Source organism: Salmo salar, chromosome 16 (assembly GCF_965601325.2).
Source record: "Salmo salar chromosome 16, fSalSal1, whole genome shotgun sequence".
In the NCBI taxonomy this organism is placed as follows: domain Eukaryota; kingdom Metazoa; phylum Chordata; class Actinopteri; order Salmoniformes; family Salmonidae; genus Salmo; species Salmo salar.
Genome location: NC_138306.1, coordinates 53,941,902 through 53,962,487, shown reverse-complemented (window position 1 = coordinate 53,962,487; position 20,586 = coordinate 53,941,902). Strand labels below are relative to the sequence as shown.

At 41.4% G+C, this 20,586-nt stretch overlaps 1 protein-coding gene across 3 annotated transcripts in view; it reads left to right on the top strand.

The window, feature by feature from the left end:
* Nucleotides 1–20,586, top strand: part of LOC106574163 (nuclear receptor subfamily 5 group A member 2) — a 118,403-nt gene that overhangs the window by 69,500 nt on the left and 28,317 nt on the right. For all 3 annotated transcript variants that reach the window (XM_045697409.2, XM_014149826.3, XM_045697408.2), the window contains one exon: nucleotides 17,941–18,088. In XM_045697409.2, the coding sequence (XP_045553365.1) occupies nucleotides 17,941–18,088 (148 nt within the window). The remainder of the gene's footprint in view (nucleotides 1–17,940; nucleotides 18,089–20,586) is intronic.

Sequence of the window (20,586 nt, the reverse complement as noted above, 5' to 3'; positions counted from 1 at the left end):
AGCTTTAAAGCTAGGGCCAACCTCCAGCATCACCACCACCACTACCACCACTTTAGCCAGCACTACCACTATCACCACCACTATCACCACTTTAACAAGCACCACCACTTTAACCAGCAACACCACTAACAACAGCACTACCATTACCACAATTAACACCAGCACTACCACTATGACCAGCACCACCACTATCACCACCACCACTATCACCACCACCACTATCACCACCACCACCACTATCACCACCACTATCACCACCACCACTATCATCACCACCACCACTATCATCACCACCCCCACTATCACCACCACCACTATCATCACCACCCCCACTATCACCACCACCACCACCACTATCACCACCACCACAATAATCACCACCGCTAACTTCACCACCACCACTATCACCACCACCACTATCACCACCACCACTATCACCACCACCACAATAATCACCACCACCACAATAATCACCACCACCACAATAATCGCCACCACCACAATAATCGCCACCACCACAATAATCGCCACCACTATAACCACCACCACAATAATCACCGCCACTATAACCACCACCACAATAATCACCACCACAATCACCACCACCACAATAATCACCACCACTATAACCACCACCACAATAATCACCACCACAATCACCACCACCACTACCACCACTGCCATCACCACCACTGCCATCACCACCACTAACACCACCACCACCACCACAATAATCACCAACACCACCACCACCACCACCACCACCACCACCACAATAATCACCACCATTAACACCACCACTACCACAATAATCACCACCACCACTAACATCACCACCACAATAATCACCACCATTAACACCACCACTACCACCACCACAATAATCACCACCACCACTAACATCACCACTATCACCACCACCACTATAACCATCACCACTAGAATCATCACCACTACAGTGGCTTGCGAAAGTATTCACCCCCTTGAACCCCTTTCTAGGGAGTTTTTCCTAGCCACCGTGCTTCTACACATGCATTGCTTGCTGTTTGGGGTTTTAGGCTGGGTTTCTGTACAGCACTTTGAGATATCAGCTGATGTAAGAAGGGCTATATAAATTGATTTGATTTGGCATTTCTCCTATTTTGTTGCCTTACAACTTGGAATTAAAATAGATTTTTGGGGGGTTTGTATCATTTGATTTACACAACATGCCTACCACTTTGAAGATGCAACATATTTCATTTGTGAAACAAGTAAGAAATAAGACAAAAAAACGGAAAACTTGAGCGTGCATAACTATTCACCCCCCAAAATGTCATTACTTTGTAGAGCCACCTTTTGCAGCAATTACAGCTGCAAGTCTCTTGGGGCATGTCTCTATAAGCTTGGCACATCTACAGTGAGGAAAAAAGTATTTGTTCCCCTGCTGATTTTGTACGTTTGCCCACTGACAAAGAAATGATCAGTCTATAATTTTAATGGTAGGTTTATTTGAACAGTGAGAGACAGAATAACAACAAAAAAATCCAGAAAAACCACCACTATCACCACCACCACTTTCACCACCACTATCACCACCACCACTATCACCACCACCACTATAACCACCACCGCTATCACCACCACCACTATAACCACCACCGCTATCACCACCACTATCACCACCACCGCTATCATCACCACTATCACCACCACCACCACTATCACCACCACTATTACCACCACTATCACCACCACCACCACTATCACCACCACTATTACCACCACTATCACCACCACCACCACTATAACCTCCACCGCTATCACCACCACCACCACTATAACCACCACCACTATCACCACCACCACCACTATCACCACCACCACTATCATCACCACCACTATCACCACCGCTAACTTCACCACCACCACTATCACCACCACCACTATCACCACCACCGCTAACTTCACCACCACCGCTATCACCACCACTATCACCACCACCACCACTATAACCACCACCGCTATCACAACCACCACTATCACCACCACCGCTATCACCACCACTATCACCACCACCACTATAACCACCACTGCTATCACCACCACCACCACTATCACCACCACCACTATTCACCATGAGACCAGGGGACAGCAGCTTTAAAGCTAGGGCCAACCTCCAGCATCACCACCACCACTACCACCACTTTAGCCAGCACTACCACTATCACCACCACTATCACCACTTTAACAAGCACCACCACTTTAACCAGCAACACCACTAACAACAGCACTACCATTACCACAATTAACACCAGCACTACCACTATGACCAGCACCACCACTATCACCACCACCACTATCACCACCACCACCACTATCACCACCACTATCACCACCACCACTATCATCACCACCACCACTATCATCACCACCCCCACTATCACCACCACCACTATCATCACCACCCCCACTATCACCACCACCACCACTATCACCACCACCACAATAATCACCACCGCTAACTTCACCACCACCACTATCACCACCACCACTATCACCACCACCACTATCACCACCACCACAATAATCACCACCACCACAATAATCGCCACCACTATAACCACCACCACAATAATCACCGCCACTATAACCACCACCACAATAATCACCACCACAATCACCACCACCACAATAATCACCACCACTATAACCACCACCACAATAATCACCACCACAATCACCACCACCACTACCACCACTGCCATCACCACCACTGCCATCACCACCACTAACACCACCACCACCACCACAATAATCACCACCACCACCACCACCACCACAATAATCACCACCATTAACACCACCACTACCACAATAATCACCACCACCACTAACATCACCACCACAATAATCACCACCATTAACACCACCACTACCACCACCACAATAATCACCACCACCACTAACATCACCACTATCACCACCACCACTATAACCATCACCACTAGAATCATCACCACTACAGTGGCTTGCGAAAGTATTCACCCCCTTGAACCCCTTTCTAGGGAGTTTTTCCTAGCCACCGTGCTTCTACACATGCATTGCTTGCTGTTTGGGGTTTTAGGCTGGGTTTCTGTACAGCACTTTGAGATATCAGCTGATGTAAGAAGGGCTATATAAATTGATTTGATTTGGCATTTCTCCTATTTTGTTGCCTTACAACTTGGAATTAAAATAGATTTTTGGGGGGTTTGTATCATTTGATTTACACAACATGCCTACCACTTTGAAGATGCAACATATTTCATTTGTGAAACAAGTAAGAAATAAGACAAAAAAACGGAAAACTTGAGCGTGCATAACTATTCACCCCCCAAAATGTCATTACTTTGTAGAGCCACCTTTTGCAGCAATTACAGCTGCAAGTCTCTTGGGGCATGTCTCTATAAGCTTGGCACATCTACAGTGAGGAAAAAAAGTATTTGTTCCCCTGCTGATTTTGTACGTTTGCCCACTGACAAAGAAATGATCAGTCTATAATTTTAATGGTAGGTTTATTTGAACAGTGAGAGACAGAATAACAACAAAAAAATCCAGAAAAACCACCACTATCACCACCACCACTTTCACCACCACTATCACCACCACCACTATCACCACCACCACTATAACCACCACCGCTATCACCACCACCACTATAACCACCACCGCTATCACCACCACTATCACCACCACCGCTATCATCACCACTATCACCACCACCACCACTATCACCACCACTATTACCACCACTATCACCACCACCACCACTATCACCACCACTATTACCACCACTATCACCACCACCACCACTATAACCTCCACCGCTATCACCACCACCACCACTATAACCACCACCACTATCACCACCACCACCACTATCACCACCACCACTATCATCACCACCACTATCACCACCGCTAACTTCACCACCACCACTATCACCACCACCACTATCACCACCACCGCTAACTTCACCACCACCGCTATCACCACCACTATCACCACCACCACCACTATAACCACCACCGCTATCACAACCACCACTATCACCACCACCGCTATCACCACCACTATCACCACCACCACTATAACCACCACTGCTATCACCACCACCACCACTATCACCACCACCACTATTCACCATGAGACCAGGGGACAGCAGCTTTAAAGCTAGGGCCAACCTCCAGCATCACCACCACCATTACCACCACTTTAGCCAGCACTACCACTATCACCACCACTATCACCACTTTAACAAGCACCACCACTTTAACCAGCAACACCACTAACAACAGCACTACCATTACCACAATTAACACCAGCACTACCACTATGACCAGCACCACCACTATCACCACCACCACTATCACCACCACCACCACTATCACCACCACTATCACCACCACCACTATCATCACCACCACCACTATCATCACCACCCCCACTATCACCACCACCACTATCATCACCACCCCCACTATCACCACCACCACCACTATCACCACCACCACAATAATCACCACCGCTAACTTCACCACCACCACTATCACCACCACCACTATCACCACCACCACTATCACCACCACCACAATAATCACCACCACCACAATAATCGCCACCACTATAACCACCACCACAATAATCACCGCCACTATAACCACCACCACAATAATCACCACCACAATCACCACCACCACAATAATCACCACCACTATAACCACCACCACAATAATCACCACCACAATCACCACCACCACTACCACCACTGCCATCACCACCACTGCCATCACCACCACTAACACCACCACCACCACCACAATAATCACCACCACCACCACCACCACCACAATAATCACCACCATTAACACCACCACTACCACAATAATCACCACCACCACTAACATCACCACCACAATAATCACCACCATTAACACCACCACTACCACCACCACAATAATCACCACCACCACTAACATCACCACTATCACCACCACCACTATAACCATCACCACTAGAATCATCACCACTACAGTGGCTTGCGAAAGTATTCACCCCCTTGAACCCCTTTCTAGGGAGTTTTTCCTAGCCACCGTGCTTCTACACATGCATTGCTTGCTGTTTGGGGTTTTAGGCTGGGTTTCTGTACAGCACTTTGAGATATCAGCTGATGTAAGAAGGGCTATATAAATTGATTTGATTTGGCATTTCTCCTATTTTGTTGCCTTACAACTTGGAATTAAAATAGATTTTTGGGGGGTTTGTATCATTTGATTTACACAACATGCCTACCACTTTGAAGATGCAACATATTTCATTTGTGAAACAAGTAAGAAATAAGACAAAAAAACGGAAAACTTGAGCGTGCATAACTATTCACCCCCCAAAATGTCATTACTTTGTAGAGCCACCTTTTGCAGCAATTACAGCTGCAAGTCTCTTGGGGCATGTCTCTATAAGCTTGGCACATCTACAGTGAGGAAAAAAAGTATTTGTTCCCCTGCTGATTTTGTACGTTTGCCCACTGACAAAGAAATGATCAGTCTATAATTTTAATGGTAGGTTTATTTGAACAGTGAGAGACAGAATAACAACAAAAAAATCCAGAAAAACCACCACTATCACCACCACCACTTTCACCACCACTATCACCACCACCACTATCACCACCACCACTATAACCACCACCGCTATCACCACCACCACTATAACCACCACCGCTATCACCACCACTATCACCACCACCGCTATCATCACCACTATCACCACCACCACCACTATCACCACCACTATTACCACCACTATCACCACCACCACCACTATCACCACCACTATTACCACCACTATCACCACCACCACCACTATAACCTCCACCGCTATCACCACCACCACCACTATAACCACCACCACTATCACCACCACCACCACTATAACCACCACCGCTATCACCACCACCACCACTATCACCACCACCGCTATCACCACCACTATCACCACCACCACTATAACCAACACCACTATAACCACTACCGCTATCACCACCACCACCGCTATCACCACCACCGCTATCACCACCACCACTATAACCAACACCACCACCACTATCACCACCACTATTACCACCACTATCACCACCACTATCACCACCACCACTATAACCACCACCATTATCACCACCACAACTATCACCACCACTATCACCACCACTATCACCACCACTATCACCAGCACCACCATCACCACCACCACCGCTATCACCACCACCACTATAACCAACACCACTATAACCACCACCACCACCACTATTACCACCACTATCACCACCACTATCACCACCACCACTATAACCACCACCATTATCACCACCACAACTATCACCACCACTATCACCACCACTATCACCACCACTATCACCAGCACCACCATCACTACCACCACCAAAAGCACACACTAGTATGGTGTCCATAGTAGAAACTGCCACTTTGCCTGCAGTTGTCAGAATGGCCCCGGTGCACCACTGTGGGATTAGCAGAGAAATGCAAGCGATTCATAGGCTTCAGGACATGTCACCGTCCCTTCCTCCCTCACTGCCCTCCTGTCTGTCAGCTTAGTCAGAAATTGGCCTTCGGAGGAATCTGATATAGCAACTTATATGTAATCACACAAATCTAATTTGTACAGCTCTTTGGTCTGTCTTGTACTGAACTGTCTTTGGTTCAAACACAAGACGTGACTGCTGGTGTCATGTGAAAACACTGGCTGAGTTCAGTAGGGTATGAATGCACAAGCATGGTCTTGTCATTTCCTCGGCAAGATAAGTCTTTGATATTGCTTGATGTCAATGGCACTAGCACATGAAAGGCAAATGTGAAAATATTGTTCAAAAAATCTTCTCTGAACAAACACATTTATTCAGCAGATTTCCACTACTATTGAATAACATTGCCTTTTTAAAGGAACTCTTGTCTTCTTTGAAGTAAAACACTTTAATCCAAATTTCTGAACAATTTATGCTAAATTCAATCCGTAGCGCTGAAGAGCCGCACTATAGCGGGATATAAATTTAAAGGCAATGTTCTCGCGTAAGCGGAGACTGCATTCACAGTAAATTATGCATATGTCAGTTCAATCGGAAATTACCTTTAAATTTTAAATTGCGCTATTGTGCTGAACTTCAACAATATGGATTGAATCTAGCCCTTACACAATTAATTGAAGGCATTTTTTTTATACAGTGCCTTGCAAAGGTATTTGAATCCAACACCTCTCATCACCCCGAGAACACCATCCCCACAGTGAAGCATGGTGGTGGCAGCATCATGCTGTGGGGATGTGTTTCATCGGCAGGGACTGGGAAACTGGTCAGAATTGAAGGAATGATGGATGGCTCTAAATACAGGGAAATTCTTGAGGGAAACCGGTTTCAGTCTTCCAGAGATTTGAGACTGGGACAGAGGTTCAACTTCCAGCAAGACAATGACCCTAAGCATACTGCTAAAGCAACACTCGAATGGTTTAAGGGGAAACATTTGAATGTCTTGGAATGGCCTAGTCAAAGCCCAGACCTCATCCAATTGAGAATCTGTGGTATGACTTAAAGATTGCTACACCAGTGGAACCCATCCAACTTGAAGGAGCTGGAGCAGTTTTACCTTGAAGAATGGGCAAAAATCCCAGTGGCTAGATGTGCCAAGCTTATAGAGACATACCCCAAGAGACTTGCAGCTGTAATTGCTGCAAAAGGTGGCTCTACAAAGTATTGACTTTGGGAGGGTGAATAGTTATGCACGCTCAAGTTTTCACTTTTTTTGTCTTATTTCTTGTTCGTTTCACAAATTAAATATGTTGCATCTTCAAAGTGGTAGGCATGTTGTGTAAATAAAATTCCAAGTTGTAATGCAAAAATAAATTATTGAAAAATGCCAAGGGGGGTGAATACTTTCACAAGCTGAGCCATATCAGCCACCCAATTCTGTTAGCCATCTTACCTACATGATTTACTTTTTTCACCCTAATTTGTCATTTTGCTCCCATATCCATTCTGGTTGCCTCTGTTGAAATAATAATGCTAGGTTGACCTTATTGTTTACCTGATCCATCTATGTAGCCACCCAATCCATAGACGGTTCACTCTGCTACCGTCTGACAAATGGTGCCGAAGCATCTGCTCTGGAACCTACAGGCTTCTACTCCTAAGCCATAAGACTGCTAAATAGTTCATTAAATGCACTGACTCTATGCATACTCACAATACTATACTGTATATACCGTATAAACACACATTACATACACACTCACTCACACAAACACTACACTGACACTCTCACACAAAGCCCACACACATTCACTACATATGCACACACACACACACACACACACACACACACACACACACACACACACACACACACACACACACACACACACACACACACACACACACACACACACACACACACACACACACACACACACAACACACACACGCATAACGACACACACACACACACATACACACATACACATACACACAATACACACACGCATAACGACACACACACACACACAACACACGTTCACACTCATCATTTGCTGTTGCTACTCTGTTCTTTATTTTACACTTATTATTATCTATCCTGATGCCTAGTCACTTTACCCTGCCTTCATGTACATATCTACCTCAAATACCTTATTATTATCTATCCTGATGCCTAGTCACTTTACCCTGCCTTCATGTACATATCTACCTCAAATACCTTATTATTATCTATCCTGATGACTAGTCACTTTACCCTGCCTTCATGTACATATCTACCTCAAATACCTTATTATCTATCCTGATGCCTAGTCACTCTACCCTGCCTTCATGTACATATCTACCTCAAATACCTTATTATTATCTATCCTGATGTCTAGTCACTTTACCCTGCCTTCATGTACATATCTACCTCAAATACCTTATTATTATCTATCCTGATGTCTAGTCACTTTATCCTGCCTTCATGTACATATCTACCTCAAATACCTTATTATTATCTATCCTGATGCCTAGTCACTTTACCCTGCCTTCATGTACATATCTACCTCAAATACCTTATTATTATCTATCCTGATGCCTAGTCACTCTACCCTGCCTTCATGTACATATCTACCTCAAATACCTCATTATTATCTATCCTGATGTCTAGTCACTTTACCCTGCCTTCATGTACATATCTACCTCAAATACCTTATTATTATCTATCCTGATGTCTAGTCACTTTACCCTGCCTTCATGTACATATCTACCTCTAATACCTTATTATTATCTATCCTGATGTCTAGTCACTTTACCCTGCCTTCATGTACATATCTACCTCAAATACCTTATTATCATCTATCCTGATGACTAGTCACTTTACCCTGCCTTCATGTACATATCTACCTCAAATACCTTATTATTATCTATCCTGATGCCTAGTCACTTTACCCTGCCTTCATGTACATATCTACCTCAAATACCTTATTATTATCTATCCTGATGCCTAGTCACTTTACCCTGCCTTCATGTACATATCTACCTCAAATACCTTATTATTATCTATCCTGATGCCTAGTCACTTTACCCTGCCTTCATGTACCCATCTACCTCAAACAGCAAGCTGTTTACGGTAAAGTCTACATCCGTTGTATTTGGGGCATGTGACAAATCAAATTTGTCACAAAAATAGTTTTTACTTAAGGCTAGGAAGCCATAACCCAAGGCATTGCCATCAAGAGCCCAATCCTTCATTGAAGTTATTTCATGCACAGTTGGTTTTCTATAAATTGATTGACATATTAGGATGGAGGGGGGGTTGACTTTTCACTGACTCATCATTTCCACCACCTCAAAAAAGAAATGAGGGAGATGAAGAGGGGGAGAGAGAGAGATGGAGAAAGAGAGGAGAAAAGAGATTTTCTGAGAGAGAGTGAGAGAGAGAGAGTGAGAGAGTGACAGGAGGGAGAGGGAGAGACAGGAGAGAGAGAGAGAGAGGGCGAGATGGAGAGACAGATGGAGAGATGGAGAGACAGAGAGAGGGAGAGGTGGAGAGAGAGAGAGAGAGAGAGATGGAGAGATAGAGAGAGAGATGGAGTGATGGAGAGATGGAGAGACAGAGAGAGAGAGATGGAGAGACAGAGAGAGAGAGATGGAGAGATAGAGAGAGAAAGACAGAGAGAGAGAGACAGGAGAGAGACAGAGAGAGATAGAGAGAGGGAGAGATGGAGAGATGGAGAGATGGAGAGACAGAGACAGAGAGAGAGAGAGACAGAGAACGTGAGGAAAAAAGCTGGCGTGCATCTCGGAATCCTCCCAGCCTGATGATTTTAAACATTCTACTCATCATATTTAATTAATGTGCCTCGCAAGGACCCCTCCCTCAGCCATCTACCTTCCTGAGCTTAAGGGGCAGCCCTATTCTCTCCCCTCCCTCAGCCTGTCTACCTTCCTGAGCTTAAGGGGCAGCCCTATTCTCTCCCCTCCCTCAGCCTGTCTACCTTCCTGAGTTTAAGGGGCAGCCCTATTCTCTCCCCTCTCTCAGCCTGTCTACCTTCCCAGAGGAATAGCCCTATTCTCTCCCCTCCCTCAGCCTGTCTACCTTCCCAGAGGAATAGCCCTATCCCTACCCCTCCCTCAGCCGTCTACCTTCCCCAAGAAACCATGGCGCAGTCAATTATGCTAATGTTTGTCAATAAATATTAAAATGTAATATGTTCAGACTACTGTGAGTGGCAGCTATAGACTTGCCTCCCAGACAAATTTGCTGCTGCTGCAGATATTAAGTGCACCTGAAAGGGCTTGCGGTGTGCCACGGGGCCAGCACCGGGGCCAGACCATGAGGAGTGGCGGGCCTGGGGGACCTCCAAGGGGGGCTCACACACTCTCACCCCTCGCCCCCTCACCCCTCGTCCCTCTCTCCCCGACCTCCGCATCCAGACGCAGAGGAGGGGAGAAGAGGGAGCTGGAGATAGGGAGGGGAGAGGAGGGGGAAGGAGAGAGGTGAACATGCGCTCTCTCTCTCTCTCTGCCTCTTTCTGTCTCTCTCTCGCTCTCGTCTCTCTGTCTCTCGTCTCTCTGTCTCTCGTCTCTCTCTCTCCTCTCTCCGTCTCTCTCCTCTCTCTGTCTCTCTCTCTCTCTCTTTCTGTCTCTGTCTCTCTCTCTCTGTCTGTCTCGCTCTCCTCTCTCGTCTCTCTCCGTCTCTCTCTTTCTCCCTCTCTGTCTCTCCTTTTTCTCCCACTCTCTCCAGTCAGATTAATATAATAGTTAGTTTAAAAAGTTTGCATGCTTTACAAGAATACCGATTTCCCTAATAATCCTGTTCATACGGACACATCTGAAATCAGGTTACCTGATGGGACTTTGACAAATGTAGAAAATCACCAATCAAAATAAACATTCTACCACAACAACCATGTTATTTTTGCTAAGCCTATGTGAGTGCCGACATGTAAAGTTTGTATGTAAAACCTATATCTAAGATACATACAGTGTCTTCAGAAAGTGTTCACACCCTTTGAACTTTTCCACATTTTGTTGTGTTACAGCCTGAATTTAAAATTTATTACATTTTTCTTTTTTTTACTGGCCTACACACAATACCCCATAATGTCAAAGTGGAATTATGTATTTAGACATTTTTACTGATAAATAACAAATTAAAAGCTGAAATATCTTGAGTCAATAAGTATTCAACCCATTTGTTATGGTAAGCCTAAATAAGTTCAAGAGTAAAAATTTGCTTAACAAGTCACATAATAAGTTGCATTGAACTCAATATGTGTGAAATAATAGTGTTTAACATGATTTTTGAATGACTACCTCATCTCTGTATCCCAACACATACAATTATCTGTAAGGTCCCTCAGTCGAGCGGTGAATTTCAAACACAGATTAAACCACAAAGAGGTTTTCCAATGCCTCGCAAAGAAGGACACCTATTTGTAGATTGGTAAAGTCACTACAAAGACACAGACGCCCTTCCTACAGTAACTCAGATGATTTCAACATCAGACCAATAGCAACTTTAAAACAGTTTCACAGTTGAATGGCTGTGATAGGAGAAAACTGAGGATGGATAACCAACAGTGTAGTTACTCCACAATACTAACCTTATTGACAGAGGGAAAAGAAGGAAGCCTGTACAGAATAAAAAATATTCCAAAACATGCATCCTGTTTGCACCAAGGCACTAAAGTAATACTGCAAAAAATGTGTCAAAGAAATGTACTTTATGTCTTGAATACAAAGTATTTTGTTTGGGGCAAATTCAAAACAACACATCACTGAGTACCATGGGGGCTGGGATTAAAAATACAAATAAAAGAAATAGAAATATAGGCCAAAGCACACTTCACGACAAGATAGACAACACAACGAGAGACCTAAGACAACAACATAGCACGGCCGCAACACATTTTTTTATTTAACCAGGCAAAATCTTATTTTCAATGACAGTCTAGGAACCATGGGTTAACTGCCTTGTTCAGGGGCAGAAGGACTGATTTTTACCTTGTCAGCTCTGGGATTTGATCTTGCAACCTTTCAGTTACTAGTCCAACGCTCTAACCACTAGGCTACCTGCCGCACATGACAACACAGCATGGTAGACACCACATGTACAGAAGGCATAGTAAGGACATCTTCAGACATCATAGTAAGGACATCATCTGACATCATAGTAAGGACATCTTATGACATCATAGCAAGGACATCTGACATCATAGTAAGGACATCATCTGACATCATAGCAAGGACATCTGACATCATAGTAAGGACATCTGACATCATAGTAAGGACATCATCTGACATCATAGTAAGGACATCTTATGACATCATAGTAAGGACATAGTCTGACATCATAGTAAGGACATCATCTGACATCATACTAAGGACATCACCTGAGCTGTCTGTCAAGTAGAAGATGCCAATTGAGAAAATCCAATTGTTTTTACTTTCCAAAACCGGTCTAGATTTACATTTACATTTAAGTCATTTAGCAGACGCTCTTATCCAGAGAGACTTACAAATGTTCATTCATCCACACAACACATGTTTCTCACCTCAACTTCAGTATACACTGCATAGGAGTGCGTAGTGTGAGATCAACCACTAGCTGGACCAGCCACCTATTGTACGTCATTGTATGAATGAATGAATGAATTGCATTTTATTTTAGTATCAAATCGTCAATTGGCAACCCATCCCTTATGGGATTAATTGACACAAACAAACATTACAATAATTCACTGTGGTAATGAAATGACCATTCTTCTTCCGGTGTTCTCTGCATTGCATAAAGAGTGAAAAAATAAACATCAAAATCAATACATAATAGTAAATGACAACCATGGAGCAGTACAATAATATATACTGTATATACATCCCTAGAGCAGTACAATAATATATACTGTATATACATCCCTAGAGCAGTACAATAATATATACTGTATATACATCCCTAGAGCAGTACAATAATATATACTGTATATACATCCCTAGAGCAGTACAATAATATATATACATCCCTGGAGCAGTACAATAATATATACTGTATATACATCCCTAGAGCAGTACAATAATATATACTGTATATACATCCCTAGAGCAGTACAATAATATATACTGTATATACATCCCTAGAGCAGTACAATAATATATATACATCCCTAGAGCAGTACAATAATATATACTGTATATACATCCCTAGAGCAGTACAATAATATATACTGTATATACAACCCTGGAGCAGTACAATAATATATACTGTATATACATCCCTAGAGCAGTACAATAATATATACTGTATATACATCCCTAGAGCAGTACAATAATAAATACTGTATATACATCCCTAGAGCAGTACAATAATATATACTGTATATACATCCCTAGAGCAGTACAATAATATATACTGTATATACATCCCTGGAGCAGTACAATAATATATACTGTATATACATCCCTAGAGCAGTACAATAATATATACTGTATATACATCCCTAGAGCAGTACAATAATATATACTGTATATACATCCCTAGAGCAGTACAATAATATATATACATCCCTAGAGCAGTACAATAATATATATACATCCCTAGAGCAGTACAATAATATATACTGTATATACATCCCTAGAGCAGTACAATAATATATACTGTATATACATCCCTAGAGCAGTACAATAATATATACTGTATATACATCCCTAGAGCAGTACAATAATATATACTGTATATACAACCCTGGAGCAGTACAATAATATATATATATCCCTAGAGCAGTACAATAATATATACTGTATATACATCCCTAGAGCAGTACAATAATATATACTGTATATACATCCCTAGAGCAGTACAATAATATATATACATCCCTAGAGCAGTACAATAATATATACTGTATATACATCCCTGGAGCAGTACAATAATATATACTGTATATACATCCCTAGAGCAGTACAATAATATATACTGTATATACATCCCTAGAGCAGTACAATAATATATACTGTATATACATCCCTAGAGCAGTACAATAATATATACTGTATATACATCCCTAGAGCAGTACAATAATATATATACATCCCTAGAAGCAGTACAATAATATATACTGTATATACATCCCTAGAGCAGTACAATAATATATACTGTATATACATCCCTAGAGCAGTACAATAATATATACTGTATATACATCCCTGGAGCAGTACAATAATATATACTGTATATACATCCCTAGAGCAGTACAATAATATATACTGTATATACATCCCTGGAGCAGTACAATAATATATATATGCATCCCTAGAGCAGTACAATAATATATACTGTATATACATCCCTAGAGCAGTACAATAATATATACTGTATATACATCCCTAGAGCAGTACAATAATATATACTGTATATACATCCCTAGAGCAGTACAATAATATATACTGTATATACATCCCTGGAGCAGTACAATAATATATACTGTATATACATCCCTAGAGCAGTACAATAATATATACTGTATATACATCCCTAGAGCAGTACACTAATATATACTGTATATACATCCCTAGAGCAGTACAATAATATATACTGTATATACATCCCTAGAGCAGTACAATAATATATACTGTATATACATCCCTAGAGCAGTACAATAATATATACTGTATATACATCCCTGGAGCAGTACAATAATATATACTGTATACACATCCCTGGAGCAGTACAATAATATATACTGTATATACATCCCTAGAGCAGTACAATAATATATACTGTATATACATCCCTCGAGCAGTACAATAATATATACTGTATATACATCCCTGGAGCAGTACAATAATATATACTGTATATACATCCCTAGAGCAGTACAATAATATATACTGTATATACATCCCTAGAGCAGTACAATAATATATACTGTATATACATCCCTAGAGCAGTACAATAATATATACTGTATATACATCCCTAGAGCAGTACAATAATATATATATACATCCCTAGAGCAGTACAATAATATATACTGTATATACATCCCTAGAGCAGTACAATAATATATACTGTATATACATCCCTAGAGCAGTACAATAATATATACTGTATATACATCCCTAGAGCAGTAAAATAATATATATACATCCCTAGAGCAGTACAATAACATATATATACATCCCTAGAGCAGTACAATAATATATATACATCCCTAGAGCAGTACAATAATATATACTGTATATACATCCCTAGAGCAGTACAATAATATATACTGTATATACATCCCTAGAGCAGTACAATAATATATACTGTATATACATCCCTAGAGCAGTACAATAATATATATACATCCCTAGAGCAGTACAATAATATATACTGTATATACATCCCTAGAGCAGTACAATAATATATACTGTATATACATCCCTAGAGCAGTACAATAATATATATACATCCCTAGAGCAGTACAATAATATATATACATCCCTAGAGCAGTACAATAATATATACTGTATATACATCCCTAGAGCAGTACAATAATATATACTGTATATACATCCCTAGAGCAGTACAATAATATATACTGTATATACATCCCTAGAGCAGTACAATAATATATACTGTATATACATCCCTAGAGCAGTACAGTAATATATACTGTATATACATCCCTAGAGCAGTACAATAATATATACTGTATATACATCCCTAGAGCAGTACAGTAATATATACTGTATATACATCCCTAGAGCAGTACAATAATATATACTGTATATACATCCCTAGAGCAGTACAATAATATATATATACATCCCTAGAGCAGTACAATAATATATACTGTATATACATTTACATTACATTTTAGTCATTTAGCAGACGCTCTTATCCAGAGCGACTTACAGTAGCATATAGCAGTACAATAATATATACTGTATATACATCCCTAGAGCAGTACAATAATATATACTGTATATACATCCCTAGAGCAGTACAGTAATATATAAACATCCCTAGAGCAGTACAATAATATATATACATCCCTAGAGCAGTACAATAATACATACTGTATATACATCCCTAGAGCAGTACAATAATATATACTGTATATACATCCCTAGAGCAGTACAATAATATATATACATCCCTAGAAGCAGTACAATAATATATACTGTATATACATCCCTAGAGCAGTACAATAATATATATATACATCCCTAGAAGCAGTACAATAATATATACTGTATATACATCCCTAGAGCAGTACAATAATATATACTGTATATACATCCCTAGAGCAAAACAGTAATAATATACATCCCTAGAGCAGTACAATAATATATATACATCCCTAGAGCAGTACAATAATATATATATACATCCCTAGAAGCAGTACAATAATATATACTGTATATACATCCCTAGAGCAGTACAATAATATATATACATCCTAGAAGCAGTACAATAATATATACTGTATATACATCCCTAGAGCAGTACAATAATATATACTGTATATACATCCCTAGAGCAGTACAATAATATATATACATCCCTAGAAGCAGTACAATAATATATACTGTATATACATCCCTAGAGCAGTACAATAAGATATATACATCCCTAGAGCAGTACAATAATATATACTGTATATACATCCCTAGAGCAGTACAATAATATATACTGTATATACATCCCTAGAGCAGTACAATAATATATATACATCCCTAGAGCAGTACAATAATATATATACATCCCTAGAGCAATACAATAATATATACTGTATATACATCCCTAGAGCAGTACAATAATATATACTGTATATACATCCCTAGAGCAGTACAATAATATATATACATCCCTAGAGCAGTACAATAATATATACTGTATATACATCCCTAGAGCAGTACAGTAATATATATACATCCCTAGAAGCAGTACAATAATATATATACATCCCTAGAGCAGTACAATAATATACATACATACATCCTGTACACACACACACACACACACACACACACACACACACACACACACACACACACACACACACACACACACACACTACATGCATACTTAACATATACAAATAAATCAATACAGAAAAAATTGGGAAAAAAGAACCAGAAGTTATTTGAAGCCAGTCTGGCACAAAGAGACGCTTCATGTGGGAGACAAGCCTATACACAATCTATATACACACGCCATTACCCAACATGCTATTAGGGTACTGCTTGGGCAACAACATGCTATTAGGGTACTGCTTGGACGATATTTACTAAATCGAAGTGTAACGTGCAAAGTTTGCTCCTGTCATTCCGTAGAGGAAATAAATTAGACAATGAAATGTTTGTGTGTGTGTTTGTGTGTGCCCTCTCCCATTCCCCCTCTCCTGCAGGTGGATTATTCTGTAATTGCCTCCCAAGCCGGAGCTACTCTAAACAACCTGATGAGCCATGCTCAGGAGCTGGTGGGCAAGCTGCGCTCCCTGCAGCTGGACCAGAGGGAGTTCGTCTGCCTCAAGTTCCTGGTTCTCTTCAGCTTGGGTGAGTAGGGGGGTGGGGAGAGGAGGAGGGGTGTCTGACTACCAGAGAGAGGGAGGCTGGGGGGCTGGGTGAGGGAGAGAAGAGGTTGGGAGGGTTGCTCAGCTTGGGTGAGTTACAGGGGGTAGAGGCTGCGGTGGGGGAGGAGGGAGGCTGCGCTGGGGGAGGACATTGAGGGGAATGGAATAAAAGTGTGTGGGGGTGAGAGGTGAGGTAGGGGAACAGAGAGAACAGGCAAACACACACACACACACACACACACACACACACACACACACACACACACACATACCTAAGAAAGCAGGTTAAATATTCTGTGTGTGTGTGTGTGTGTGTGTGTGTTTGTTGGTCAACCATGGGACTTTTCTCACCGTTTCCCCTTCGTAACTTGCACCTTTTCACTCCGGTAGTTTACCATTATTTCAAGACCATGTGATATGCTCCGCCTAGCCTACTGTGGACACTGGTTCCCTCAATCAGACACGGACTTCTAGGCCTGATGCTTTCTATCAGGAATGATTGACGGAATTGTTATGTACTTGGCTGTTCGTCAAACACATATTACCATATCAGTTGAATTTTCACATCTGATCTCAACACAACCTCAGAGCCAACTTCTCACCCCTCCACCTCTCCTTCTCACCCCTTCACCTCTCCTCCTCCCCCTCCTCATCGACCCCTCTCAGTCCCACCTGGAAAAGGGCTTAACTTCTCCCACCTCCCGCTAAACAAAGGAGCAGGGGCCCTTGTGTTTTTCGGTGTTTGTGGCAGAGTGGTGGGAGGGGTGAGAGGGGAGGCTGGGTGTGTGGGTGGGTGGGAGGGGGGAGGGGTGAGAGGGGAGGCTGGGTGGATGGGTGGGGGAGGGGGGGGGGGGGGGGCTGGGGGGTGGAAACAAACACTAAAGCCAGGAGATTAGAAGGGATCTGATTAATATCATCCCACAGTCGAGGGGAGTGTGTGTGTGTGTGTGTGTGTGTGTGTGTGTGTGTGTGTGTGTGTGTGTGTGTGTGTGTGTGTGTGTGTGTGTGTGTGTGTGTGTGTGTGTGTGTGTGTGTGTGTGTGTGTGTGTGTGTGTGTGTGTGTGTGTGTGTGTGTGATCTACTCCATCTAAGGAGCCTATTAATAGGGAGTTAATGAAATGAGGCATGAAACTACTCCCATGCCGTTCTGTGTGAATACAGAAAACAACATAAGGTGAAACACTCTTTAATGTCAGCAATAGCACTGACACATGCTACCTGATACATTCTACCTGATACATTCTACCTGATACATTCTACCTGATACATTCTACCTGATACATTCTACCTGATACATTCTACCTGATGCTTCTACCTGATACATGCTACCTGAAACATGCTACCTGATACATTCTACCTGATACATTCTACCTGATACATTCTACCTGATACATTCTACCTGATACATGCTACCTGATACATTCTACCTGATACATTCTACCTGATACATGTTACCTGATACATTCTACCTGATACATTCTACCTGATACATTCTACCTGATAATGCTACCTGATACATTCTACCTGATACATTCTACCTGATACATGCTCCCTGATACATTCTACCTGATACATTCTACCTGATACATTCTACCTGATACATGCTCCCTGATACATGCTCCCTGATACATTCTACCTGATACATTCTACCTGATACATGCTACCTGATACATGCTACCTTATACATTCTACCTAATACATTCTACCTGATACATTCTACCTGATACATTCTACCTGATACATTCTACCTGATACATTCTAATTGATACATACAGAAGTACAAGTTAGTCCTACTATGGGTCAGTGTGTTGACATAGATAGGGGACCATCCCTTGCCCCAATTACCAATCAAGTGGAGTACACTTTTTTATCAGCTTCACATCACAAATATTATACAGCTACTGCAGGATACAAATAGATATCACATGTTATACAGCTACTGCAGGATACAAATAGATATCACATGTTATACAGCTACTGTAGGTATATAAATAGATATCACATGTTATACAACTACTGCAGGTATACAAATAGATATCACATGTTATACAACTACTGCAGGTATACAAATCGATATAACATGTTATACAACTACTGCAGGATACAAATATATATCACATGTTATACAGCTACTGCAGGATACAAATATATATCACATGTTATACAGCTACTGCAGGATACAAATAGATATAACATGTTATACAGCTACTGCAGGATACAAATAGATATCACATGTTATACAGCTACTGCAGGATACAAATAGATATAACATGTTATACAGCTACTGCAGGATACAAATAGATATAACATGTTATACAGCTACTGCAGGATACAAATAGATATCACATGTTATACAGCTACTGCAGGATACAAATAGATATAACATGTTATACAGCTACTGCAGGATACAAATAGATATAACATGTTATACAGCTACTGCAGGATACAAATAGATATAACATGTTATACAGCTACTGCAGG